This window comes from Diaporthe batatas (assembly GCF_019321695.1).
Source record: "Diaporthe batatas strain CRI 302-4 chromosome Unknown Contig00004, whole genome shotgun sequence".
NCBI classification, from domain to species: Eukaryota; Fungi; Ascomycota; class Sordariomycetes; order Diaporthales; family Diaporthaceae; genus Diaporthe; species Diaporthe batatas.
The window spans coordinates 2,335,887-2,362,192 of NW_025408551.1; the positions used below are offsets into that span (position 1 = coordinate 2,335,887).

Below are 26,306 nucleotides of genomic sequence, written 5' to 3' on the forward strand. Positions count from 1 at the left end.
TTTCTTTACTCGAAATCTTGCGGCTGTGGAAGCCCGCTTGATGTGAGATCTGGGTGATATCATTTACGAAACTGGCGCTTTCCTTAGATATATTTGCTACATTGAGCAGAGTAAATACGGTCAGCATCCTCGGAAGACCAAGTGGTCCGAATACTGCCACTATTCTTCGGGCTATTTCATGACTCCCAGGTGCCATGGTTTCGTTGCATCTTGTGGCGTCTTTCTGTTTTACGTACTACATAGTTTGTTCGGCACCAATTCTACATTCAAGACTATCCACGTGAATATTATGCTGTCGTGGCACAGCTAGAGTGACCCAGTAGTGGTCATGATACGAATACAATACTTGGTGCCTAGGTACATAGGCACATGCCGCCGGAAACGCAATATCACTGGACTTCTTGATGGAATTCCCAGGTGGGAGCACCTGAGATACAACTTCCCACATGGAGAGACCATGGCAACATGAAAGTCAAGTGGAGGGTAGATACTTAGGAAGGAGCGTTTGGACTCTTTCTGTCGTGGTCCTGGCCCAATACGAAGGAGCCACAATGTCACCTGCCCAGAGGTGAATGAGCATGTGTTCGAGGGAAAAAGTACCTAGGTATCAGTCCGGAGGAAACAATCCGGACCGCTGGATCTCCTTGTGCGCTCAGCATCATCCTGAACCATGGGTCCGCTTGGTTCGGGCTTCATAGGTTAGTAGTGTCTTGATCAGATTGCTAATCAGGTACAGACTCTGCGTTGTAGCTTGCTTATTCTGCGTTTGAATCCAGTTGCTGATGTCTCCGTTTCCTTGGGCACGATACCAATGCTCATCCCATCAAACAAGGCTTGCACTGTGATGCGTATAGGCAACTTTGAAGTGCCACGGTGACCACTTAACAGCTCCGGCAGGCCTTGGCACCCGCCCAACAAGACCCGTCGGCTCTATGCGGCTGGCGTCCAACCCCTGCCGAGCCGGAATCCAAGACATGCATGCATATGTATGCGTGTAGTCGGTTCAGATCCCGACTCGAGGTGGTATGTAGTGGACATGCTAGCGTACGAATCAGACGACCTACGTTTCCATACCGCTAGATATGCATCCACTTTGGGTTCGAGCAGCTGAGCCTGACCAGAAGTAGGCTCCGGCCACGGCGGTAATCCTCGTGGTTGGTGGGCTTAACAACGTTACAGCGACGGAGTGACGACCTCGGAATCAGGTCGTTGATCCGTCCAGGCAGTCTGGCAGTCGGGGTAATTGGCACCGCAGGGGTGGCAAGAGGGGCAGCGATCGCTCATATCGCTCAGCCGGCAACAAAGTTACCTTCCTTATCAGGCCCTTAGCAGCAATTAAACACGAGATATGGCCTACGGGGTATACTATAAGATGGTATGAATCGTGTCTATCGCTGCGGGTGCCATGCCGTCCCGGGGATTCCACGACAAGCCTTTGGTGGGAATAACTCTTTTTAAGCACAACTATTATTGAAGTGCCAAGATAGTAGGTGTATTTACTAACCTAGTTACTCACACTACTCACACTCGTAGCTAACATCGTCTTTCCGCTTAGAGAGAGACACTTTTCCATGGCACGGCTTCAAGAGGTCCTGTCCAGCCCGCGCCGGCTCCTCAAGGCATTCGCCCTGGGGACTGCTGCGCTCGCCGGCAATGGCACAATCACCATGGGCGTCTTGGCTGACGTCCCAGCAGACCTCGGCCCCGGAGGTACAGCGCCAGTCCGGCCCTTCCGCCTGGACCAGGTCAAGCTTGGGAACGGCCTCATGCAGGAGAAGCGCGACCGCATCAAGGGGTTCCTCGAGTCATATGACGAGCGCAAGTTCATGGTCCTGTTCAACAACCAAGCTGGCCGCCCCAACCCAGGCGATGTATCCCCTCCGGGGGGTTGGGAGGATGGTGGTCTGCTCAGTGGGCATTGGACGGGCCACTACATGACTGCTCTCTCCCAGGCGTACGCCGAGCATGGCGAGGAGCTATACAAGACGAAGCTCGACTGGCTGGTGGACGAGCTGGCGTCTTGCCAGAGCGCCATCACTGCCCGGCTCAACGGCACTGCCGGCTCAGGTCCCGACGCACAATGGATTCCTACCTATGCCGGCTACCTGGGTGCGCTCCCGGAAGATACTGTGCTGAGGCTTGGTCCACCGCGCTGGGCTGTATATGGAGGCAACCTCAGCACAAACACCTGGGCGCCATGGTACACCCAGCACAAGATCATGCGCGGCTTGTTGGACGCATACTACAACACCAACAACACCCAGGCCCTCCGGGTTGTCGAGAAGATGGCCGACTGGGCCTATCTTGCGCTGACCATTGGCGACAAGAACCACCCCGACTACAAGGGGAACCTGACCAGAGACGACCTGAACTACATGTGGGATCTGTACATCGGCGGCGAGTTTGGTGGCGCCAACGAGGTCTTCCCCGAGATCTACCAGATCACCGGCGACGAGCGCCACCTGCAGACCGCCAAGGCCTTCGACAACCGGGAGTCGCTGTTCGGCGCCGCCGTGGAGGACCGCGACATCCTGGTTGTGCCAGCCGACCAGATCCCGGGCCGGCGCCGGAAGCAGCGCCTGCACGCCAACACCCACGTCCCACAGTTCATCGGCTATCTCAGGGTCTTCGAGCAGGGCGGCGGCGATGAGTACTTCGCGGCGGCCAAGAACTTCTACGGCTGGGTAGAGCCCCACCGCGGGTTCGCCAGCGGGGGGACATCCGGGAGCTACCCGGGCTCCGACACCAACGCGGAGCTGTTCCAGAACCGCGACAACATCGCCAATGCCATCGCCTCGGACGGCGCCGAGACGTGCACGACGTACAACCTGCTCAAGCTGGCGCGGAACCTGTTCCTCCACGAGCACAACGCGACCTACATGGACAACTACGAGCGCGGGCTGTTCAACATGATCGCCGGGTCCCGCGGCGACACCGACAGCGGCGACGACCCCCTCCTCACGTACTTCCAGCCGCTCAGCCCCGGCACGCCGCGCGACTTTGGCAACACGGGCACCTGCTGCGGTGGCTCGGGCATGGAGAGCCACACCAAGTACCAGGAGACGGTCTACCTGCGCTCGGCCGACGGGTCCGCCCTCTGGGTCAACCTGTTTATCCCGTCCACGCTGGCCTGGGAGGAGAGGGGGTTCACCGTCAAGCAGGAGACGGCCTTCCCGCGCGAGGGGGCCACCAGGCTGACCGTCGACGGGCAGGGCCCGCTGGACATCAAGCTGCGCGTGCCCGCGTGGGTCCGCAAGGGCTTCCGGGTCACCGTCAACGGCGAGGCCGCCCCCGCCGCCGCAGGGGCCCAGCCGGGCACGTACCTCACCCTCAGCCGCACCTGGGCCCCCGGCGACGTGGTCGAGGTCAGCATGCCCTTCACCATCCGCGCCGAGCGCGCCCTCGACCGCCCGGACACCCAGGCCCTCATGTGGGGGCCCGTCCTCCTGCAGGCCCTCGGCACCCCGAGCAGCAACGACACCTTCTGGCAGCTGTCGCTGTACCGGGGCCTCCGGCTCGACGGCGACTACGCCCGCGCGGCGGTCGTGCAGACGGCCGCCAACGCCGCCGGCGACCCGCTCTTCACCACCACCCGGGCCGCGGGCGCGGGCGGTGGCAACGTGACCGTGCGCCCTTACTACATCAGCGACGCGCAGCCCGTGTCGTCGTACTTCCGCCGCGTGGAGCCCGAGGTGGTCTTTGGGTCCGTGGACACCGGGGTCGCGAACCGCAAGCGCGACGACGGGCTGCCGCGGTACGACGTGCCTGTCTCGGGGGTCGCGTCGCCCGGGACGGACGGGCCTACCTTCCTGGATGTCGTGTGGGACGCGGCGCCGTTTGCGTCGCATGCTGAGTTTGTGGGTGTCGTTGGGTCTGTTGCGGATGCGTTTGTGAGCGCGGGGGTTTACTCGGCGGCGGAGAGGGATGTTATTGTTGCTAAGGCTGGGGAGGCGGAGGCGGCGTTGGCTGTTTAGGGGGTCTGGTGGGGATTGGGCTTTGCTTATGTAGCTGTCTGTGTGTATAAGGGTGCTTGATTAAGAATGTATATATTCTCCACATGTCCCACCGCTCGTTAGCTTCGTTTGTCTCATCTTGAATTGAACGCCGTACATATGTATCTATACGCCACATCAAGCAAGCCACAATATCGTTGCCACGAAGGGTAGAAACAGAACTAACTCTTGCCCCATCATCATAAACGCTTGACAAATGTACAAAGGAAAGTCTGTATCGTGGGCCCATAATTCGTTGATGTATACTTGTGCCACTGATGCATTCATGCCTGCGTGTGAAATGTATCAAAACAAACTCTTAAAGTGCTTTTGATAACGACCAGGCAAAATACAAGAGCCGAGGGGGGGCAGAAGAGAAAATGGTGAAAGAACTCCCAAACAGTGACATATCAGATGAATTCTACGTGCAGACGTCAATTATCTTCCGACCGGCGAGCACGTATCCATTGGGAAACGAGTACATCTCTTGGATGACTCGGAAATCCTCCTCAGAGAACCGCATATATTCAAAGTCAACATCAGTGGCCATGATAGACCTTTTACACCCCCACCTGGTATTAGGCCAATGAAATGACCGTTCCGGCTCGTGGGCGTGGGCATTCCAGTGGCGTAGGCCCAGGATGTGCGCGAACTCGTGGCCGAGGATGTTGGGCAGGTAGTCGAGTTTGCACCGGGGGGTGACTACGGCCTGGGAGATGCGCAGCTTCCATTTTGTCCGCGGGTCGCTTGGGAAGAAGGACTGGGCCAGGGCTGAGGGAGGGAGACCTGGGTCGTAGCTGATGTCGAAGACGGTAGAGTCGGAGCCTGGCGTGTGGGCAAAGCCGATCCCCAGGTTTTGTCTTCCGATGAACGACACGATCTCTTCGGCTGAGCTGATGACGACTTCCGTGATCTCGTCGGGAATCCCGCTGCGCCTGAAACTTTCCCTGTCGATGCCGAAGGAGATTGTCCTGTCGGGTGGCATCAGACGATGGATGCCATCGCTGGCTTCGTGGACTTGAGTCTGCCTTGCTGTGTCTAAGATGCGTGGCAGCGGCACAACTTGCGCGTGAGTGTGTGTTATTTCTGGCCAGCATTCAGTAGCACAGTGGTGTCTGACATGCTTCAGGCTGTCCAGAGCAACTATCAACAACCCACACGTACGAGGCTGGCTGGACCATGGCGAATTCCAGCGATTGAACAAATCCTGGAGAGCGACGTGCCTCGCATCCATGATGGGATCAGGGTCCAGGTCCAGGTCCAGGTCCAGGTCCAGGTCCAGGTCCAGGTCCAGGTCCAAGGTAAGGATGAGAATCAAGAATACTGATTCAAGGGTCCCCGCCGGTGACTTATAGGGCTCTGTTAGTATAATGCAAAGACACTGGGGAAACGTGAAACAGAGGTCAGTTACTCACCAAAAGCCTATTGCTTGCCATCCAGTGGCCTTCTTGATGCGCCAGAAATGCGACACAGCCACGAGCGCGCCTGAGAATGTTGCTGGGGATAAAGGGAGTCGGCATCCCGACTGATTCACAAGGAGCACCAGAATTGCTTCAAGCTATACTCAAATATAAGCTGTCCTGGGAAAGGAAGAAGGTAAAAATGCGCGAGGTAGATGTGGTATTTAGGATTGAATCGCAGAACAACGAGAGTTCGAGTCGAAGCAGATTCTCCAGAGCTCAGGGCCAGTCCATGGTCATACTTATATGTGGATGGCCATCCATCATTGTCACGAGTGTCTGAGGATGGAAACTCTCGAATCAAGAGAGATGGTTAATCAAGAGTGAGAACGGCCCTACAGGCGATCTTCGCTCGCTCTGGTTGGCCACTTAAGTAGGTATGTCGCACGAGAACCGGTGTGCCAAGAGTCGCTAGTGCACGAGCTGTAGCAGTCGGGGTCCGCTCGCTGTCTGGGAAAAACGAAGTTACGCCCCCCCCCTGGTCAAATGACCCCTGTTCATCAGTTAAAGCAAAAAAAACACCACCACTTACACCATACGAATCAGGCTTCTTCTCATCCTTTCCTTAAAACTATTAGGGTTACTACCCTCTTAAAAAAAGATTAATTATAAATATTTATACTTAATTATTATATATTTAAATAAAAAAATCTTTTTAATTATTAAAAGGAATAAAAACTAACTATTTTTATAATTTTTATAAGAATAAAAGGTTTTATTTTTATTATATAAGTATTTTTCTGTTAACCAATGAACAGGGGTTATTTAACCAGGGGGGGGCGCAACTTCGTTTTTCCCAGACAACGGGTGGCGCAAATGGCAGAGGCAGTCTGACTGAGTCTTACTCGCAGGCGGCTGGCCTTTTCAGTGTTCAACAAACCGGAAGCGGTCATTTTCCGAGCGGCTCAAATATTACTGCACTTCCAGCAGCGAAGACAAGTGCCCTGGTTCCCAACCCAAGTGGGTGCCGCACCTTTTTTTAGTCGTCACTTCTTGATGCTGAGTTCTGCACGTGTACCCACACTCGAAACTCACTCAGCTTCAACACTACCAGTTCTTGCAGAGGACCGAGATGGAAATTGCACGAGATGATCTGAACTCTGCTATCCGTTCAATGGCTTTGAACTAAAGTTTCCATCTGAATAGACGAACTTAAAGAATACGAATAGTCCATGGCCAACATGGCACTGCAGTGAGTTGCGTTGTATCGTGCCGACCGGAGTCCCTCGGGGTCTTGCCTGAGCTGGGCTTGGACGGGCGGCCAACATGGCCAACTGACTGCTGTGGCTACACGGCTAGCCACCTCGAGGTTTTCCTGGCCAAGAAACAAGTCGAACATCCTGAAGTCTACCCACATGTGCAGTCAACGGGGCACGATGACACGCATTCCTCTTCAATAAATCATCTTTCGTCTCACCCAGGCAAAGATTTCCGAGAGACGCAATATCTTCCAGTATAATACATTTGCTCTATACAAAGAACATGGAGGGCACTTGGTAGGGCACTTGGAAAAGCCCAGGTGGAGCTCAACCCTAGTGAGGCCCATCAGAGACTGGCTTTGGTAACCTGCAAGGTTCTTTGCCAATTCTTGAATATTAGTAGTCCTAGTAAGCTTTTCTTTGATTTAGTTGCCAATTGGTGGATATCATTGGCAAACGCACATTTGCACACTGCTTGGTAAATAATCTCTGAAGCCCTGGATACTGTCAGAACCGTCAGCTCGATCTGCCTTGCAGCTCGGAGACTTCGGAACTGGTCTCAGCACGGGAGAATGATGGATATCACAAGTCTGCCTAGCCACGACTGGACTTGGATGTAGACCAGACGGGCCGACAACATAGGTGGCCTCCGACCCACACCCTGACCCGTTCATATGCCCTCATTTCGTCGCCTTCACCAGTTATACGGGCCCTTACAAAGACCGGCACTCGTTCAAATGAGAGCTCAAATAGGGCGCTTGATTGTCAATGGAGAAGCTCTTGTTCGATCGGCTTCATATGAAGCCTTCTTATTTATTGGTACGGACTGTCTGGAAGCAGGAGCTCTCGACGCCACACGCAGGTCTCACAGCCTCCCAACAACATTGCCCTCCCACCACTTAGGGAAGTCAACCACAGCCCTGCCCTTCCTCGCGTCCTCTGCCGCAAACACCATGCTGTGGCTCATGATGACATCCTCCAATGAACAGCCCATGTACTCCTTCTGCGCACGCGCCACGTCCCAGCCGTGGTTCTTGACCTTGTCGACGGCCAGCACGAACTGGCGGGCGAGCCCCTCGTCCGCGTCGCCGTGCCCGCCCCCCTTGGGCACGTACGGGTAGAACACCTGCCTGCCGCCGGTCCGGAAGTCCTCGACCGTGATGGACGAGCTGTCGGCGGTGATCTCGCCGTCCGCGCCGTAGATATGCGTGAGGCGCTGGCAGATCTTCCTGGTGAACGCCACCATGTGCAGGGTCGCCGTCTTGCTGCCCCTGCCGGCCAGCGCCGCGGGCCCGGTGGCCTCTCCCACCGGGTCGTCGTCCCAGGTGAGCGTCACGGTCTGGTTGTCGCACACGTCGTTATCGGCCTCGTAGACGCACCGCCCGAACCAGTTGCGGCTGCTGACCTCGGCCGCGGGCGTGGCCGACGCGTCGTAGTCCTCCGAGAGCGTCGCGAGCAGCGCCGCCTGGCCGGCGGCGGGGCCGCCCTCGGCGATGCACTCCTCCATCTCCGGGCAGGCGATGCGGGCCCAGCGGTCCTGGTTCTCGCTCTTGAGCTGGGGGCTGGTGTAGATCCGCTTGGCTGAGAACTGGCAGGACGGCTCGAACGCGCAGGACATGCAGTTTGTCGCGCTGCCCGCCTCCGCTGGCTTGCGGGACTGCTTGAAGTGCTGGAGGGACCCGGACGAGGAGATGTCCTTGGGCACGTGGGCTGGCTTGGAGGAGCCTGTTGGGCCGGCCGCCAGGAGCCAGTACAATAGGTCTATGTCATGACACGACTTTGCGAGGAGGGATGGTGCGGACGTGGACTCCTTTCGCCAGTTTCCCCTGGTCTCTTGTCAGTATGATAAGCCATGATGGATCGTTGTAGTCTGCCCAAACTTACCTCACATAGCTATGGGTGAAATGGTTCCAACCCACGGGCTCTGTATGGTTGACAGCCTGGACCTCGCCGATTACCTTATCCTCGACCAATAGCTTTCGCAGCAGCATGTTATGGGGGCTGTAGCGGAGAACATGGCCGATGGAGAAGAGCTTTGACGGGGTTTGTGACGATTCGGGCAAGAGAGCCCTATATATGTCCAAGCAGTCGTCCAGGTTCGGTGCGAGCGGCTTCTCACACATGATGTGCAGATCCAGCGGCTTCAAGTCCAGCACAGCCTGGCGGTGCAACTCTAGTACGTGTCAATTACCTGCTGCAGAGGCTACAAGTGATGCTTGCTGGACCCGTTCCGAATATCGCAAGAGCAAAAGCCATGAACAGAACAGCGGCCGTTACTTACGGTCCTGCACGCAGATGAAGACTGCATCGACGCCCTCGGGGACGCCGGCCTCACCGGCCGCGGCCCGGGCACGGCGCTCCTTCTCCCACCGCACGTACTCGGTCCACGTCTCGAACTCCTGGCCCTCGGCCGGCTCGCCCGAGCCCCAGATGTACCTGCGGCCGATGTGGCGCCGCTTGACGGCGATGGGCTCGACCACGCCCACGATCACGCCGTTGGTCGACTTCTTGATGGCCTTGGAGTACACGATGCCACGGTTGCCGCCGCCGATGATGAGGATCCGCGGGGGCGAGGCCGAGAAGGGCGGCCGCTCGGGGGCCGGCAGGCGCACGATGGTCTCCTCGTTGTCGTCCCGGTCGGCGTGTGGCGCCATTGTGAAGAAAAAATGACTTGTTTCCTTGCCAGGGGATGACTATTATGTCTTGGCTCTTCCTCCGGCAATCAGGGCGCGCATATTACCAAGGCTGGTAGGTATTCGTTTATAAGGGCGGAGCTCGACCCGGGATGCAGAGGGAAGAGGCCGGCCGCTGCCGGTTTCATGTCGAGGGCCGGATAAGGAGCATGCAGGGCGCCGCCCGCACGGGAGGCTCCATGTAACGTTCCACTTAAGCTGGCATGACCTGAGCAGTTGGACCTCCCAGTAATCCGAAAAATCCGGAGCTCTGTTCCCGGTCCTCGGGGCATGCAGCCTCTCGTCTGCCGTCGGACTCCCCTGATTTCGGACCTCTTCCGTCATAAACCGGCCTGTGCACTGACAGACCCAGCGTGGGATCGGAAGGCCTTATCTTCATGCACCGTTTTCTCAGTCCAAAGGTTTACTGGAGGGCCAATGCTCTGTGGAAGGCTTGATTTCACTATGAAATACTCATTTCAATAGTTTCGAAGTGCACAAATCCGGCGTGGTAGAGGTTTTCAAAAATGAAGTCTTAGAATTCATGTGATTCTATAGTCCGAAGGCACTGAATACGCGTGTCTATCAACCCCTCTCATAGTCCGATTTTGGGCCCTCATACGACTCCGACATGACCCTGCCGCCCTTTTCGTAGCCACACTTGACGTAAAATGGCTCGTTGGCCTCGCTGCACCCCAGATTCGACTTGTAGCAGCCCACTGATTTCGCGACCGATGACAGAGCATTGAGCAGTTTCAAGCCCAGGCCTCTGGACTGGTACTCCTTGCGGATCGACACCTCCTCCACGTGAGCGACGGTGCCGAGGTCGTGGATGCTGAGGTGTTGTTAGCGTGGCGGTCTCCGCTGATGCGCTGATCACGTTGCGTCCGACTCACAACTTCTTCTCCACGATCAGGGTCCCTGTCCCCACGATCCGGCCCTCATGCTCGATGACCAGGAAATAGTGAATGCCCTTGCCCTGGGTAGCCATCCAGTCGAAGCGCTCCACGAAGCGCTCCTCGCTGACGTTGCCGACGTACGTCAACACGCTCAAGCAGTCGAAGAAGCCCCGTCCATAGTCGTCCCTCTGCAGCGGTCGGATGTGATATCCTTCGGGGAAAGCAGCCCGCGCCTCGTCCGTGATCAGGGCAGGGTCGAATAATGAGTTTGCAACGGCCATGGTCCCAACGCCCGACAGTCAAAGCCGGTGCACCTGGGCAGTCTTGGTGAGCTGGGGCTCGTCAGATCTATATCGTTATGCCGAACTCGTGATATCTCGTCTTTGAGACCTTGGTGACTGGCCTTGGATGCTGTGAGCCTTTGTTCTTCTGTGCGGACCGTCGATAAAGCCTGAGAGACGCTCGTGGATTTCACACCGCCGATAAACTATTGTGTAATTAGACAACTGGGGATGGCTATCCCAGGCAGATAGCTGCTCACATGATAAGTGAGGGGCCGAGTGGAGACAGTGTTTTCGTTTCCCCAATCTCCGCCCCCGGGATACCTTAGCACTGTGCAGTGTCTTTTCCAGTCTGGGATCGCGTTGATGCTTCCTGCAACGTGCAAACCCAACGACATCCGAGGCCTGGTTGCAACATTGAACCAGGCCGCCGTCACTTGATCCAGGGACACATTCTTCAGCATTGAAATGCCCAGAGACAGAAAGCAACAAAATCTCCGCCAAGAGTTACGTTACAAGTGAGCAGCAGACCGCAATGTCGTGGGCAGGCCCCGGCGGTATTACTCGGATGGTTACATGGACAGGAAGATCCCCGGGGTGGGATGCGTGCTAGCCTGCATTTCTCCGTGCGTTATCGTGACATCGCCTGCCTGTCAGCCCCTGGCCTCTGGAAGTGCCGTCTTCCCTCTTCAAGCCGATAAGACCCCTCACGCTTGCCGGGCCGGATATGGATAATTCCCCTGATCTGGATGTCTAGATACGAGCCTGTGCTAATCCGCAGAGAGGAAGTCTGCCGACAGGCATGTGGCCTGCCTCATACTTAATCGGAAGGGGGATGCATGGAACTGCAAGTTGCCAGTCCCGGGCCATGCCATCCTCCTCTCAGGACCAGTTGACCTGCTCTTCAGTAGCAAAACCGACAAGCCAACGACCACCATGACGGAGACGCAAGATGAGAAGGGCGCCCACGGGGACGCCTCTTCGAAGCGAGATGGCGCCAGCGTGGAGATTGCCACGCGCGAGGTCAGGACGAGGATCGAGCACGAGACGGGGTTCTGGAAGGCGGCGAGGCAGTACCCGGCCGCGACGTTCTGGTCGGCCTTCTTCTGCATCGCCGTCATCATGGCCGGCTTCGACGCGCAGATCATCACCTCCTTCTACGCCCTGCCCGCCTTCCAGCGCAAGTACGGCGAGCTGGTCTCGCGCGACGGCGGCGCCGACTCGTACGAGATCCCGGCCCAGTGGCAGACCGGGCTGGGCATGGGCAACCCCATCGGCCAGATCCTCGGCGCCATCGCGAGCGGCTGGTTCATGGAGCGCTGGGGCCGCCGCCTGCCCCTCGCCGTGTGCTGCGTCTACTCCATCATCTTCGTCTTCGTGCAGTTCTTCTCCACCTCCATCGGCATGCTGTGCGCCGGCGAGGTCCTCGGCGGCCTGGCCTACGGCTTCTACGTCGTCATCGCCCCGACCTACGCCTCCGAGATCTGCCCGCTCGCCCTGCGTGGCGTGCTGACCGCGTCTGTGAACCTGGCCTTTGTCATCGGCCAGTTCATCGGGCAGGGCTGTGCGGCTGGTGTCGAGACGCGCCTGGACGAGTGGGCCTACAGGATCCCCTTTGTGAGTAGCCATGCTGTGCTCGTCGATTGGCCTCAATGGATCTAACAAAACACGTTGTAGGCAGTACAATGGGTCTGGCCTGCTGTCATCCTCGTGGCGCTTCCCTTCGCCCCCGAGTCTCCGTACTGGCTTATTCGCCAGGGCAGGAAGGAAGACGCCCGCAAGTCTCTGTTGCGGCTGTCGTCGGCCAAGAACCGCCCTGATATCGACCAGATGTTGATTGGAATCGAGCAGACTGATCTGCTCGAGCAGGAGATGGAGTCCTCGACGAGTTATATCGACTGTTTCAGGGGCAGCAACCTCCCGCGGACCGAGATCTCCATCATGGTGTACCTGATCCAGGTCATTGGCGGCAACCCTCTCATTGGGTATGCCAATTACTTTTTTGAACAAGCCGGTCTTGACAGTTCAGACGCGTTCGCCAGTAAGTTTCGACTCAATTGTGTGGTTTGAAGATCGACAGCATGACTAACATGGAGAATTAGTGGGCGTGGGCAACACGGCCATGGGCTTCGTGGGGACAATCATTTCTTGGCCGTTGATGTCTTATGTATGTATATCCCGCCCCATCGCGCGTCTCGCATGTGGCTAACTCTTTTTGAAGCTGGGTCGTCGTACCATCTACACAGGCGGCAGTAAGTGTTTTTATCCCCTCTTGGCTCCCCATCCGCCGCGTTTTGGAGTCATCCGAAACATCACTTTTGGCAAGAATAACAAGTGACTAACACTTTTGAAGTTGTCATCATGACCGTTTTACTCTTCATAATCGGCTTCCTCAGCATCCCCGTCAACAATAACGGAGCTACATGGGCCATGGCCACAATGATGGATGTGTGGACCTTCACCTACCAGATGACCGTTGGTCCCATCTGCTTCGTCATCATCTCAGAAATCTCGGCAACCAGGCTGAGGACCAAGACGATCGCGATAGGGACGGCCGTGCAGGCAGCGGCATCCATCATCTTCACCATCGCGGTGCCCTACATGCTCAACAGCGACGAGGGCAACTGGGGAGGCAAGGCCGGGTTCCTGTTTGGTGGCATCAGCTTTGTCTGCTTCCTCTGGTGCTTCTTCAGGCTGCCGGAAAGCCGTGGCAGGACGTACGAGGAGCTGGACATGTTGTTCCAGAGAGGTGTTCCGGCCCGGCAGTTCAAGACGCACGACATTGTCATGGAGGCTGCGGAAGGCAAGCAGCATGATGATCAGGCATAGGCGACTGTCGGGATGCAGGATTCTTGATACAGTCCGAGGTCAGGGACGCCTTGGCGTGTCGGATGGCCATATTCACCAGTTTGGTGGAACTGAATATGAAGCTCTAATACCAATAATTCAGCAGCGCAATTAGTCTCCAGTGCGTGATGATCGTTTGTTTCGTGCACCCATGCGGCCAGAGGCCGACAAACGGGTCACCCCTCGAGCTGTAGCGTTCTCCTTGGCCACGGCGTCATTCACCTCCGGCGCGACAGCGGATTGGCACGAACGTCGAGAGAACCAAACAACATGGCATTCACTCGACCGTTTGTTCATGTGGTCCCTACAGGGCCGGGATTTGTGGTGCCCAGCCTTTGGCCAGTGTCTTGCACGCAAAGACATCACGGAGTCACAGCAATCCTTTCGACCGGAACCACCAGTCAACTGCTGCCGCACTGCATCAATCACCACCGGACGACAGACCATGCATCTGCATTTGAGGGCCACGACGGAGCCCACCTCCCTGCGACCCATCGGGTATGCGCAGACAATACTGGCCTTTGCCATTTTGCTGGGATTGGGCTGCATGGCGGCCGTCGGACTTCGCACGTGGCAGCGAGTTCGGGAGCGAAAGTTCCACGTCGACGACGGCCTCATTTGGCTGGGACTGGTAAGTCAACACGGCGTTAGCGGGCGAGCTCCCCGACCACCAGCGAGACATGACTGACGCGCGGCAGGTTTTCAACTTGGCCCAGTATGCCATCACGGCATGGGGAACGACAGTGGGCATCGGCAGTCCAGATGTGATGCTCTACCGGCCCATGTTGCGTATTGCCGGCCATGTACTCATCTGTAAGCACCAGTGAATCCCGAAATCTCCTCAAACCATTATCCTGTCTGCATACTACGCCCTAGGATCCTTCGATACAAAATTGCTGACATGTTAAAAACCCAGGGGTCAACGTGACCAACGTGTTGGCGCTGGGCTTCACCAAGGCCTCCATCTGCGTCACGCTGCTCCGCCTCATCAAGGGGACCTGCCACCGGAAGACAGCCTGGACACTCTGGCTCGTCATGGCCGCAGTGTCCCTATCAACAGCAACCTCACTGATCTTCATAATCGTACACTCCGCCAGCGACGCAGGACGCAGAAAGGGCGTGGGGGCGTGGCAGACCCTCATCTACCCCTTCATGGGCCTCTTCATCCTGGTCGACATCACACTCGCCGTGGTGCCGATATCCATCGTCCGCGGCCTCAACATGAAGACGAGCCTCAAGCTGTCGACCGGCGCGATCCTGGCGCTGGGCGGCGTCGCGTGCGTCGCCTCGGTCCTCTGCATCCCGCCCCAGGCGGACGTCGGCGCCGGCTCCTCCTACCGCGACTACCTGTACAGGCAGGGCTCGGTCCTGTTCTGGCAGAACATCGAGACCGGCCTGGGGATCATGGCGAGCTGCCTCCCGGCCCTGCGCAGGCTCATCAAGAGCTTCGACGCTGATGGTGGTGAAAGGGCCCCCGGCCGGCTGCCTTACTACAGGACTGACTTCTCTGCGGCCTCGGGGCACACGCCGGCCAACAGCAACATGGAGTACCTGCGGCTCGACCCGCACGCATCCCCGGACCAGAAGTACGGGCAGCTTCAGATCCCGCGGGCTATTCTTGCTAGTAGTCCGCGCGACTCACAGCGCCAGCACCTAGGTGGCGCGGGGCGATGCGCCAGCGGCTATGGAAATGTTTAGGGCCACCGGGGCGAGGACTAGGCAGTCTACAGATCAGCCACATGACCGGGTGCTGGACTGGCCTTCTGTCGAGATTTAATGTCGATTCTGGGGGTTTGGATTGTTCATTTGTCAGTGGATAAACACGACCGGCCAGGGAATGTTTTGTCATTAGTTGTCATGCTCTTGGCTCAGCCTTTCTAGAGAACCATGCCCGAGGATTCAATATTCAGGGCACAGTAGTAAAAATCACACCATCAGCAACCAATATCGTGCGTGGAATCTATCGTCTCCATGATGCTACATGTCCTTTAATGTAGCTGTGCCGTATCCTGTACATCAACACCTGGCATTGTGGTTTCGCTGAGCTGGGGTATTAGTTTTACCTTGGGAGTGAAACTAGGCACTAGACCAGCGCCGCTGCTGTTCTATTTGTGGTCTAATGTCTTTAACAGCGTGTAGTTCGACTAGTCTAGCACATCCTCTGGAAGAATTTGACAAATTCAGCAATCGCGCATATATATTATCACTCTGGCCCCGCAGACTGAAATACTCTGCCGTGTTATGCTTCTCCATCTTTCGATAACCTTTGTATTCCCCATCTGCATCTGTTGCACAACCCGACAATGATTCAGCCAGCCCCGATCACGCTCACAATGGCGGGTCTTATGGACATCGATCTCGACCGCGTCGCGCTCACAATGGCGGATCCTATGGACATGAACGTCGGGGGCGTCGAATTCATGAGAATGGAGTCCCCGGCTGACCCCGAACTGTCTTTCCACCTATTTCCTAGCCTACCCTATGAGCTCCGTTTGGAAATAATCGAGGAGTGGTTCCGCAGCCGAGGAGACGTCTACTGGACCCCGGGAAATTTGAATGTTACCTGGTCTGGTGCCTGGATATACAACGCGCGCAGCGCGGGCAGCGCGCGCAGCAGACGCCGCAACCCGCTTGCAGAATATGCCACCATCGACAAGCAGTGGAAATTAGCGATTGAGAAGCTCACCTTTCTTTCCCTGTCGTTTGTGATTCCCGAGCTTGGCAGGAGTGCTTTACTCGACGATGGTGAGAGCTGTTATCGCTCCAACGCTATGCAGGGTTACGACAGCCCCGATGTGCTCGACGACTTTGAGAGGATCTGCGTTAGAGAACGAATAAATGCGGTCATGAATTTGTCCCTTTCGATCAACCCACATAATTCAGGCCCCTTCCCCACAGTTACAGCCCTGAACACAATGTTTCCCGCTGGCGGGCACGGCGACAATCCCGACCTATCCGTCGTCCAGGCCAAGGCCGTCGCCAGAGCAGCATTCATGAAGGTCTTGAAGGTCCTCGAGCGCTTCCGAGAATCAAGGCTCAAAAGATTCTCTCTCGACTCCGGTCCCGCCGGGCTCAGGATGGCTGACCCCGTGTCGCCCGCGGACCACTCACTTCATCTGGGCCAGTCTCTATACGCTTTGACGTGCAGAGTCGAGGTACTGAGTCTCTGGCACGTAGTCGACTTGCCATACTTCCTCAAACAGTCGTGGGCTGCCAAGAAGGAACCGTCGCGGGGCGCCCCGGTCCCGGCCTGGCCCAGCCTGAGAAACCTCAGCCTCAGCAACTATGTCAACGTGGAGACCCCGGACTGCGACCGCGAGGCGGCCGAGCTCTACGAATCCGTCACACACGCACTACCACAGATCCCAAAGCTGAGCGAGCTAGACCTCTCGCTAGATGTACCGAGATTTCTAGACACCGAGAGACTCCATCTTCTGCAAAGCACCAGGGTCTACATCGATATACCACCACGAAATGGACGCTCGGCAACACGGGGCGGACGTCTGAGTATCCACGGTCCGGCGCCAGACCAAGCGACGATAGACGGGTGGTTGCAAATCGCACGAAGACAGTGGGATTGCAACCTGTGGATCTTCTGATGTATTAGGGATACAGGGGTATCACCTGCTAGGGAAGCTGGATTTAGGGTAGGAGGCACTGCAATACAGATGGCCGTGGGCGCACCAACAGGCGGACTGTCAGGCGTGGAAAGTGATCCGTGGCAAAGTTTCCGTTTCTTTCAACCAAGCTTTGGCCGGTAGGTCTAGGCACAAAATATATCAAATCTTGGACTTGGCCGGGTGGTCGGCCTCCCACTTTTCCCTCATGGCGTTTGCACTTTCAGACTTGCGTGTGAGACCAGCGTACAGCACCGGCCATCCTCCTCCTCGGCTTTGAATATCATCAGGGCGGCCAGTCTTGACGTCCATGTAGGTCACGGAGCCCTTGACCTGGGCAACTATAGCTTGCTGTCTCAGTGAGAACAGGGACGTCGTGCCGCTGTTGCGCGTCGGCTCGATGCGGTCCTGCCGGTAGGCGGCGATGAGCTGTTCGGCGGCCCGGCCTGGTCAGCTGGCCTGGCCACAACAGGACATCTATCTAGTCTGGGTGGACAGATCACGCCGTAGACATACCGAGTCGGGATACTTGACCTGCCTCCGGATATCCAGCTCGTACTTGCGGATGACAGGGACGACGGTCCGTGCATGGATCATATCGTCGTACTCCTGCTCGCTGAGGAACTCGTCGTAGCCCTCCATGAAACGGTGGAAGCAGGTGCCCAAGAAATGCATGTACTGCGAGTGCATCACGTGGCCGAAGGGAGCCTGGTCCTCAGCCCAGACGACGCCCCGCTCAACCATGGTGCTGGGGTCGTAGCCCATTGCCTCGAGCGTCGATAGGGCACTGGCGCGGAGAGGTGCATACGGGTTGGTGTTGGGATGTGGCCTGGGCGCCCCTTCTTGTGAGTATGGCGACAGGTAGGCTGAGTCGGCCAGCCGCGTCTTTGGGGCTTTGCTGTTGTTGTGGTCTGCCATTACTACTTGGTCAGGCCTTCGGTGCTTATGAGAATGAGAGTGAGATGGAGGAAATGCGAACTCAGAGGACTATGAAGTTGAGGTTGAGCGTGTCGAGATCCAATGGATGTCTACTAAACAACATGGCAGTCTATGCCCTTGACCCTCCAGGCAGCAGGATAATGAAGTGGCTGAGGCATGGGTGGCGGGGCCCTGGAGCGTTCTTAAAATGCTGACTTGCTTGCACCTCGGTGTATAAATAACCACAGTCTCCATCTTGGCTTTAGGGGCCAAGAGCTCATTGGTGTCATTGTGCTTGGTGTGTGGTAGGTGCTTTGCAAATGGGTTGTTGATAAGATCAGTCTTTGCCCCTACTAGTACGAGACTGTTGCACAGTTACAGCTTCCGGGGCTATGATTGCGACTACTGCAGTGACACCCCTTTAAGGAATAACTGGTCTCGTCTATTACAGAATTAATTACTGCGACAGAGTTTTAGGTGCATTGTTCCATACCTAGGTACCCTAACTAGGCTACTGGAGAAAAGTGCACTCAGGAACGGCCGCATTAATGGGCCTGAAGCACCTTTGCACCACTTCTTTTGTCAAGCACAGTGGATTGAGGTAACTCATAGCAGCTGGGCTGTTGCACCGTGTAGGGTAGTAACAGATATTATATGTGTGGGTCGTTTCATTTCTAATCCCCACACATACGAAACCCAATATGTGGCACCTTCATACAGTGAGTGGTAAGCGCTCAAAACCTAACTTTCAACAAATAGAATGTTAATAACAGTGCAGAGAAAATGTAATGCGTTATCTAGGTATACTACTACTTGAGTATATGCCGCTATGCCTGCCCTGTGCTAGTATATAACAAATTAAATCCACCTCGCAATCAAGTAAAACAATAAAGCACAGTCTAAATCTGAACAAACGCAGGCAATAAAAATACAAAAACACCAGGTACGCAAACCTCCAGGGCGCCATCATTGACTGAGGGTGATGGGCACCACCGTCCCCTTATCTTCAACAACATACCCCTGTCCACTAATACTCCGCACCACAGCGCGAACATCATTCTTGGCGATCGTGATCGAGAAGGGTCGACCGTTCTTCAGAGTTGCTGGATACTTCTTGCCTTTGAACGTGGCAGTGACTTGTTGAGAAGCAGAAGGGTTATTGCTGCTTCTCGAGGGGCCGGACGGCGAGTTGTCCCGACTCCGCGCACTGGTCGGAGCCGATGTTGTGCGGCTCGGCTTTGGTGCATCAGGCGGCGAGCTATGTTTCCTCGGCGGTGCGGGAGTAGGAGCCGGGTTCTGGGGAGTCACCCCGGCCGCAGGAGACTGTCCATGTCCAGATCCCGGACGGTTGGATGTGGAATTAGGGGCCTGGGTCGTCGATGGACCAGGCGCGCCTGGTCCAGCATTCCCTGTCGTTTGAGGGGCTGAGCTGCGGAGGGCCATGTTTCCTAGTTGTGCAGTCAGGGACGCTGTGTTCGTCCCGGTTGTTGTGCGATAAAAGCCCTCGGTCTTGCTGTATCCGTCAGCTCGTGTGAGCTTCACGAAGCTGGTGTCTCTCTTGGCCCAGTCCTCCTTTTTGATAACTCGTCCTGAGATCACGTTGGTGTATTCGCCGTTGGCTTCAACCCAGTGGGTAAGGCGAGCCATCTCATCCAGCGGTGTATGCCCAGGTCCCTCCATTTCGCGATGATTATCATTCATGCCCATGCATGATAGCGCCCAAACGGCCAGGTTGAAGTTTAGGGTGCTCGTCCCACTGGCGTTCCATGGGATAGACTTATACTCGAAAGCCGCGAAAAGCCTTGACTTCTTGCCTTTAGGAATGCTAGTCAATTTGGTGGCGTCGAGTCGTCTAACTCGAAATACAACGACCTCATCTTGGGTATTGATGAAGTATCTGGTGGCAGCGAATCGGCAGTAAGTAGCCATTTGCTGCAAAGGAAGGCGTCTCTCCTTCTCCACATTATAGGAGCCTGTTGGGGTGAGTGGCTGTGGCTGACCGATGGCTGGATTTCCTACATCATTCCACGAGGGGGCGGCGGGAACGGATTGCGCTTCCTTTTGGGATAGCTTCAGGTATCCTGATTTCCACTTCTCTGTCAACTTGCTATCACCTACGATGTAGGTAAGCTCTTTCTGTCTTGTCGAATGTTCCGCTGGGTATATTCTGAAAACAGTGTGCTCGTAACAAGTTCAACCTGGCAGGTACTCAACGCTTGGGTGATTGGCATCTTTCCAAGTCAATCCTCTGTTTTCTAGTGTCGTGTTAGGCTGTATTGCAGTTTCCCCGGAAACCTGAGCACGACGTCTTAGGATTTGTGAGGCTGAGTTGATTGAGCCATGGAGGACAGAGAGCGTCCCTAGGTTTGTCAGTACAGCTTTTCATTGCATCAAATAAAGTGAATTGTGTAGTAGACTTTTGCATAGAGGCCAGCATCATGATCATCCGGTACAACCAGCAGATTAATAGGCCAACTCACATTGCTGCCAGAAGAAATCCAACTTTGCCTCCTCCTTAATGGTCCTCGGCGAGCTTGTAGGAGTCAGGGGCTTCTTGTAGTCTTGCAAGGTTGTCCCGAGAATGTCTCCATAAGCCAGCTCGATGGCCTCCAACGTGAAATCATCCCCTGGAACCATTGTTAATACTGCTAGCCACTGTACCACCATTTCTCAGACATCTTGAAACTACAAACATTCCTGGATGGTGTAGTTTTGTGTATCATTGAAGTGAACGACATCATTATCAGTGCTGGACACTGTATTGCGGTAGCTAGTCCCTCTCCACTGATGAATGAGTGAGGGGTTCTCCGTGGCAAGGATCTCTCGGATGGTTGTCATTGCTAAATCACGTGAACGGAACGTAAAGATGAATGATGTGTATATATCAAATGAACTGTTTTGAAACAAATGCAGCTCAAGGCTTGGAGTCAAGCAATAAGTGGTTGAATGGGCGGAATGGCCAGGCCAGCTGAAAGTTGCGATGGGTTTTGATGAGGATCATGAAGTACAGCTGGACGTACAGAGAGCTCTAATATATACCTCTAGCTTATAAGTCAACGCACCCTGCAACGCACAACCCCACCAACACACACGCATTCCCACTAAAAAGATTAATTCTTATGTTGGGTTACCAACAGGAGGCGCAAAACGGGGCACCTGAGGCACGGATTGGGGGCGGATTGGGGGCTGGAAGGGTTAGGGTAAATGTGACCCCACAAAGTCGTGCAACTTTGTGTCTAAATCAACTGTTGCTTTTCTCTTTGTTATCTCAAGAACAGCGAGAATCATTTTATCATCTGCCAAATCTGCAATATAGCTTATCTTTTCAACCAATAGTTTAACTGTCTATGTTGGTGGATCCTGCCTGTATCCCATCATCTGAGAGGACCATGACGACCTCCACCGCTTTCACAGATCTAACCACTTCCCTGCCCTTTCCGCTCCCTCGCATCAAAGGACCCAAGCTCGAGCCTTTTCGTGGCACTGCAGATGTCGAACTCGAATTCATACGTTACATCGGAAATGAAGACGATTTGGATTCCAAGGTGTGGAAAGTGAAAGTTGACGACAAGTACTATGCCCTGAAAGTAGTGAGTCAACGCCGTCCTGAAGTCCCTCATGCTCGCTGCTCGGAACCGCAGTCGTTTTATTGCACTAACTCTACTTTTCTTGTGAAAAACTAGTTTCCATTTCAGTATTGGGTCGGTCTCAAGAAGACTTCTGGCAGGTGGATCATAGCACCAGAATATGATGACGAGGGACGGCCACCACTCACACCGCAAGATTACCTTGACTATCTGGACCCGTTTCACAATGAATGCCGGGTGTACGGACGCCTCAAGCAAGAAAACCACGAAGACATCGCCGTTCGTGCCCATGGCTACGTCCTTCTCACCCCAGAGCAGGAAAAGTTTGTTACCGAAGCCTGCGGCCCGGAATACATAGATCCCAAGACTGCAGAAGAGTTGGATGGCCAGGCCCTGTGGTTTCGACGGGAATCGAACCGGCACGACCGCCTGCGGGCAATCCTCAAGGACTTTGTCCCAGAGGAGACGCCAGATTTTGACAAGTCGCAGATAAGCCAGATGTATGAGGACATGGAGACTCTGCACTCACTTGGTATTCTCATTCGAGATATCAACCCGAAAAACTATCTTGGAGGCAAGCTCATCGACTTCAGCCGTTCCTGGACTATGTACCACCCCTGTCTTGATCGAACGTCATGGAAGGGACTTTGCAAGCTGAGAATAGCCGAGGTCCGGTCGTTCGTAGATATGGTATTTAATTGGGCCGTCCATCACGAGACCAAAATAACAGTCCCGGAGAAGCTGTTGGAATGGGGTGGCGACCTAGAAGGATGCGGAATCAACCCTTATGACTATGATTGGAGAAAGTGGGAGGAAGAGGAGGAGGAGGAGGCCATCTGCGATGAACACAACGAGAGGCCTTCTTAGCAAGACGAAGGAGAAAGAGGGATTCCTGAGGTCACATGATTACAATTCATGATTCCGAATTCCACCTAGAGTACAAGCGGACTCGAACTTTTCAGCCATGGCCAGTGTGGTTCCTGTGTGTTAGATGAACTCCTCTCCAATGGCCACTCCGTCATGGGCATCTCCCGCAGCCCGCCGCCAAAGTGGGCGGCTGAGGGTAACTACAGACCGTACGCTGTCGATGTTGGATTCCGCGGCCGTTCGCCTAGTTGCTGCTCTGGTGACTGTACAAGTTCATGGTAGATAGAAGAACGCAATGTGAGATCACAGGCTCTCGTGTAGCGCTGAATATGTGGATGGGAGCCAGGGACAAGAAATGTTCCTGTCTATCGCCGCCATAGTTCCGTGACAAGCGTAAGCTGCCTACCGTACATGACAAAAACCTTTTATACGCTCGTAAATCCTCACGATCCAATAGGAATCCGTGCAGGAAAGTACAGGGCCTACGTCACTCAAACGAGACACTGGCAGATGATGCTTTTGTTGGCGGACCTACAACGAAGACCTGGCTGTTGCGGACGTGGATGAGGTTGAGAAGAACGAGCTAATCTACACGCAATGGTCGAAGTATAGAAAACAGAGGCGGTACCCAGGGTACCAAGTGTCCCCGACCGTGTAATTCAGGCAGCCGCAATGGGCGGAGGCTCGGTGGGCCAGGAAGCCTACCCTAACAAGATGATGACATGCCAAATTTTCAGCGTTGTGTGACTATAGGAAGGCAAGAATGGCAGTATCAGACAAAGCAGTTAAAGCATAGACTCGTTCATATAAATATGAAGCAGTATCTCCATCCAAAATTCTACCAATACACATACTAGATACATCAACTAACCTATTAAGCATTTCCACTCAACTCTATAACCCATACACATTTCAGCCCTTACTAGCAGGAATAGTAGCCAGTATCTCAACTCCCCTTCACCCAGTCAATATAACAAGGATACCCATCGATAGGGTGCAGGCCTCCTGAATCTGTCTGATAAGCCCTGTCCCCGTGAAGAGTCCTCATCGGTTCCCCAAACACTCTTCTCTTTAGCCTGCCCCAAGCACCCATCTGGCTTTCTCTCTCGACATTAAAATCAGTATATCCATCCCTTAAATTAAGGTCTCTGCAGGTTAGAATGATGGCGATCTGGAGTTTATTCATCACTAATGTCTGCCCGATACAGTTCCGAGGGCCCTGCTCGAAGGGGCGGTACGCTGCCGGGTCTGGATGTAGCTCATGCTCAGGTCCCATGAGGAACCGCTCTGGTAGGAAGTCGTTTGCTCTGGGCCATATCCGAGGGTTAAAATGTAGTGCCTGGTGTAGTACATTGATACCCACGTAGTCTACAGGCTGCTTGTTCCCCTGAAAATCAGCCACAGTGACACCTGGGAGTCTAGAGCGCATAGTACCGGCGGGTGTGTAGATGTGTAGTGTCTCCTTGATAAACGCCAGTGTCAACTTGCAATTATTTAAGAGACTTGGTGTATTTCGAAGGAGGCTGGCAGCATTGGCCGGGTTTGTCCCGAAAATTTGGTTGTGCTCCCCTTTGAGTTGGTTGAGCTAGTTAGGGTGCTTCGCTAGCATATGATAGACGTAAACCAGCATTGACGCGGTGGTGTCAGTCCCGGCAAACAGGAAAAGCCGGATTTGAGATGCGGCAAACTTTGTGAACTCCTCGTCCAGGGTCTCTTTCCCTTCGTCCAGGTATGCTTCGAGTGCAAGAGAGATGACTGATTTCATAGCCCTTGGCTGTGTAGTCAAGACGTCTGAGGCTCTCGATTCTCTGATCTCTAGATGTCGCTTTTCCAGCTCTTTGCGTATGTACGTATCTATCACATACCCATTGTACTTCTGGACGAATGGACGGAAGGGGTGAATCAGTATTCGAGGGTCCCAGAACGAATGCCAGCGCAGTATCCGGCCCAGTGCGGTGGGAAGGATGTGTGGTGCTCGTTGGTAGTTCGACGCATCGTCCCTTTGATCAGTCAGTAAAATTATCTGGGCAAGCACATTAGAGAGACCAACAGGGTAACTTTAAGGATGACCTCCATAGTAAGCTTCGTCGTGAACTCATCCAGTGAGAACCTTCCCTTGCCAATATTCTCAACCAGTTTCTCGCGGAATACCAGTACCGAGTCAATAATATGAGGGACGTTATTTAACATAGCTCCAGTACTAAAGCCAGGGTTGAATAACGATCTCCAGTACTTCCATTTTTCATCGTTCATCGAGATGAGGCTGGGACCCCCAGTGACTGGCTTCATCGTGGCAGCCGCGGTGGGTGTTTTTGGGAGGTTATACTTGTTACAGATTGTGTCGATGATCTGGGGGCCGAATACTGTGTATAGAGCAGGGTAAACTGGCCAGAAATCCATAAGAAACAACTCTGTGTCGGCATATTCCTGGGAAAGGTCCCTCATGGCAAACCCTACGGCTGCGTCCGGGGGGATTCGGTCAACATATTTCTGCAACACAAGTAGGTGGCCCGTCACCCAGCTCCATTCCTTCGGCATGGGCTACAATTGACCTTAGCAAAGACACGAGTGTTTAGAGGGAAATATGGAACTAGTATGATGGAAGACACTCACCACGCCTTTCTTCCGAAGGTCATTGATCTTCTTTCGGTGATTGTAGACGGTGCGGACAAGATATGCGAAAGAAGTGCATAGCAAGACGCCTGCAGTGGTAAGCACGGTGAATAGCGCCATGGTCGAAACGACGAAAGATCTAAAACGATTCAACAAGTGGCGAACTGTTCGCAGAGTACGTTCTGTGAATGAGGAGGAGGTGTAAGTTGCAAAGGGATAACGTTAAAGGAAGTGGGTTGTTGGGGATGGATGCGCCCAGGTGCCCAGTACTGACGCGTCCGGCACGGAAATTAGAGCCGCTAAAGCGACCTAACAAGAACGCAACGATCACATTGCCCAGCATACAGTTGAGCAGAGCCTCGTCCCCAGTATTGAGGATGGCCCGACTCTGTTGGCGGGGACCGGTGAGATTTGGTCTCATCTTGGCAGGGTGTGTGGTATTACAAGACCAATCATGCGTGGTATGTTTGTATTGAGGTAATTATTAGCTGCGGGTGGGGAAATCACCCGCACCCAAGCGTTGCCCATTCCTCACTTTTCTGCCGGACATTTTACATGTGTGGGGATTAAAAACGAAACCACTCTGCCGGACAACTTCGCAGGCGGGCCAGGCTGTGACATGATGTTCCTATTCCTGACACTGATTGCTGCGGCCACGAAGGGTCGCCACAGGCGCCAGCGTCGCATGGGCTTTGAACTGATCATCGGCACCACTCCTGTAAGCGTCCGTCTCCTTCTTTCGGATACTGCCGGATCATTGGCTGCAATGTCCTCTTGCGAACCAACCTACAAAGCGCATCCGCGAACGCTCGCTTGGCAAAAGGGGGTTGGTTTACATGCCCAGGGTCCGTCGGCAACCAATTGCGCTGCGACCTCCCGGCCATACCGTGCTTTGGTGCGTACTCGAGAGGGTTACTGGGAGGACCTAGGGCTTTTAGGTTATTTCCTTACTCTAAAGCCCTTTCTTAATACCTAAAACTATTATTAAAATATTTATTCTAATCTAATAATTAAAATAATATAAATAGTTATACTTAAATAAAATCTTTAAGAATTTAAATAAACTTTAAATATTAAAAGTAATTATAAAGGAGGATTAATTTTTAATTTAAAAATAAACTTATTTAAAAAACTCCTTCCTTTTAAGTAACTCTTTTTTAAATTCTTAAAGGTAGGTTTTCTATTTAAATATATTAACTAGCTAAAAGAGATTCCTTTCCTTTCTCTTTTTATTAAATCTTTTTTAAGTTTTTAACTTTTATTAACTTTACTTCTATTAGCTTTCCTTTTAAAAAGTTTACCTTTAATAACCCTACTTTAAAATCTTTAAATATAGGATTCTAACTAATTTAAA

The 26,306-nt window shown here is 54.2% G+C and overlaps 10 protein-coding genes across 10 annotated transcripts; 5 read left to right on the plus strand and 5 right to left on the minus strand.

The window, feature by feature from the left end:
• Nucleotides 1–1,571: 1,571 nt before the first annotated feature.
• KVR01_004175 (uncharacterized protein) lies at nucleotides 1,572–3,974 on the plus strand (the record flags this gene model as incomplete). The annotated part of the gene is made up of 1 exon (XM_044787279.1): nucleotides 1,572–3,974. The coding sequence occupies one exon, from the start codon at nucleotides 1,572–1,574 to the stop codon at nucleotides 3,972–3,974; it is 2,403 nt and encodes an 800-aa protein (XP_044646339.1).
• Nucleotides 3,975–4,247: 273 nt separating this feature from the next.
• Nucleotides 4,248–5,512, minus strand: KVR01_004495 (uncharacterized protein; the record flags this gene model as incomplete). The annotated part of the gene is made up of 2 exons (XM_044784903.1): nucleotides 4,248–5,373; nucleotides 5,408–5,512. The coding sequence occupies 2 exons, from the start codon at nucleotides 5,510–5,512 to the stop codon at nucleotides 4,414–4,416; spliced, it is 1,065 nt and encodes a 354-aa protein (XP_044646659.1). The 3' UTR covers nucleotides 4,248–4,413.
• A 1,904-nt stretch (nucleotides 5,513–7,416) lies between these two features.
• KVR01_004203 (uncharacterized protein) lies at nucleotides 7,417–9,423 on the minus strand. Its single transcript, XM_044788601.1, has 3 exons — nucleotides 8,933–9,423; nucleotides 8,536–8,824; nucleotides 7,417–8,477 (listed from the first exon to the last, which is right to left on the minus strand). Exons 1-3 carry the CDS (start codon nucleotides 9,303–9,305, stop codon nucleotides 7,517–7,519), a joined length of 1,623 nt encoding a protein of 540 aa, XP_044646367.1. The 5' UTR covers nucleotides 9,306–9,423; the 3' UTR covers nucleotides 7,417–7,516.
• Nucleotides 9,424–9,908: 485 nt separating this feature from the next.
• KVR01_004550 (uncharacterized protein) lies at nucleotides 9,909–10,503 on the minus strand (the record flags this gene model as incomplete). The annotated part of the gene is made up of 2 exons (XM_044790420.1): nucleotides 9,909–10,158; nucleotides 10,220–10,503. 2 exons carry the CDS (start codon nucleotides 10,501–10,503, stop codon nucleotides 9,909–9,911), a joined length of 534 nt encoding a protein of 177 aa, XP_044646714.1.
• Nucleotides 10,504–11,439: 936 nt separating this feature from the next.
• KVR01_004326 (uncharacterized protein) lies at nucleotides 11,440–13,332 on the plus strand (the record flags this gene model as incomplete). Its single annotated transcript, XM_044789846.1, has 4 exons — nucleotides 11,440–12,120; nucleotides 12,181–12,544; nucleotides 12,606–12,674; nucleotides 12,839–13,332. 4 exons carry the CDS (start codon nucleotides 11,440–11,442, stop codon nucleotides 13,330–13,332), a joined length of 1,608 nt encoding a protein of 535 aa, XP_044646490.1.
• Nucleotides 13,333–13,795: 463 nt separating this feature from the next.
• KVR01_004780 (uncharacterized protein) lies at nucleotides 13,796–15,048 on the plus strand (the record flags this gene model as incomplete). Its single annotated transcript, XM_044788359.1, has 3 exons — nucleotides 13,796–13,981; nucleotides 14,049–14,163; nucleotides 14,267–15,048. The coding sequence occupies 3 exons, from the start codon at nucleotides 13,796–13,798 to the stop codon at nucleotides 15,046–15,048; spliced, it is 1,083 nt and encodes a 360-aa protein (XP_044646944.1).
• Nucleotides 15,049–15,683: 635 nt separating this feature from the next.
• KVR01_004478 (uncharacterized protein) lies at nucleotides 15,684–16,949 on the plus strand (the record flags this gene model as incomplete). The annotated part of the gene is made up of 1 exon (XM_044784367.1): nucleotides 15,684–16,949. The coding sequence occupies one exon, from the start codon at nucleotides 15,684–15,686 to the stop codon at nucleotides 16,947–16,949; it is 1,266 nt and encodes a 421-aa protein (XP_044646642.1).
• A 180-nt stretch (nucleotides 16,950–17,129) lies between these two features.
• On the minus strand, nucleotides 17,130–17,939 carry KVR01_004574 (uncharacterized protein; the record flags this gene model as incomplete). The annotated part of the gene is made up of 2 exons (XM_044792098.1): nucleotides 17,484–17,939; nucleotides 17,130–17,396 (listed from the first exon to the last, which is right to left on the minus strand). Exons 1-2 carry the CDS (start codon nucleotides 17,883–17,885, stop codon nucleotides 17,130–17,132), a joined length of 669 nt encoding a protein of 222 aa, XP_044646738.1. The 5' UTR covers nucleotides 17,886–17,939.
• Nucleotides 17,940–21,162: 3,223 nt separating this feature from the next.
• On the plus strand, nucleotides 21,163–22,451 carry KVR01_004535 (uncharacterized protein). The gene is made up of 2 exons (XM_044786771.1): nucleotides 21,163–21,475; nucleotides 21,569–22,451. The coding sequence occupies exons 1-2, from the start codon at nucleotides 21,233–21,235 to the stop codon at nucleotides 22,337–22,339; spliced, it is 1,014 nt and encodes a 337-aa protein (XP_044646699.1). The 5' UTR covers nucleotides 21,163–21,232; the 3' UTR covers nucleotides 22,340–22,451.
• Nucleotides 22,452–23,811: 1,360 nt separating this feature from the next.
• On the minus strand, nucleotides 23,812–25,158 carry KVR01_004434 (uncharacterized protein). The gene is made up of 3 exons (XM_044782566.1): nucleotides 24,953–25,158; nucleotides 24,390–24,880; nucleotides 23,812–24,339 (listed from the first exon to the last, which is right to left on the minus strand). The coding sequence occupies exons 1-3, from the start codon at nucleotides 25,070–25,072 to the stop codon at nucleotides 23,925–23,927; spliced, it is 1,026 nt and encodes a 341-aa protein (XP_044646598.1). The 5' UTR covers nucleotides 25,073–25,158; the 3' UTR covers nucleotides 23,812–23,924.
• Nucleotides 25,159–26,306: the final 1,148 nt, after the last annotated feature.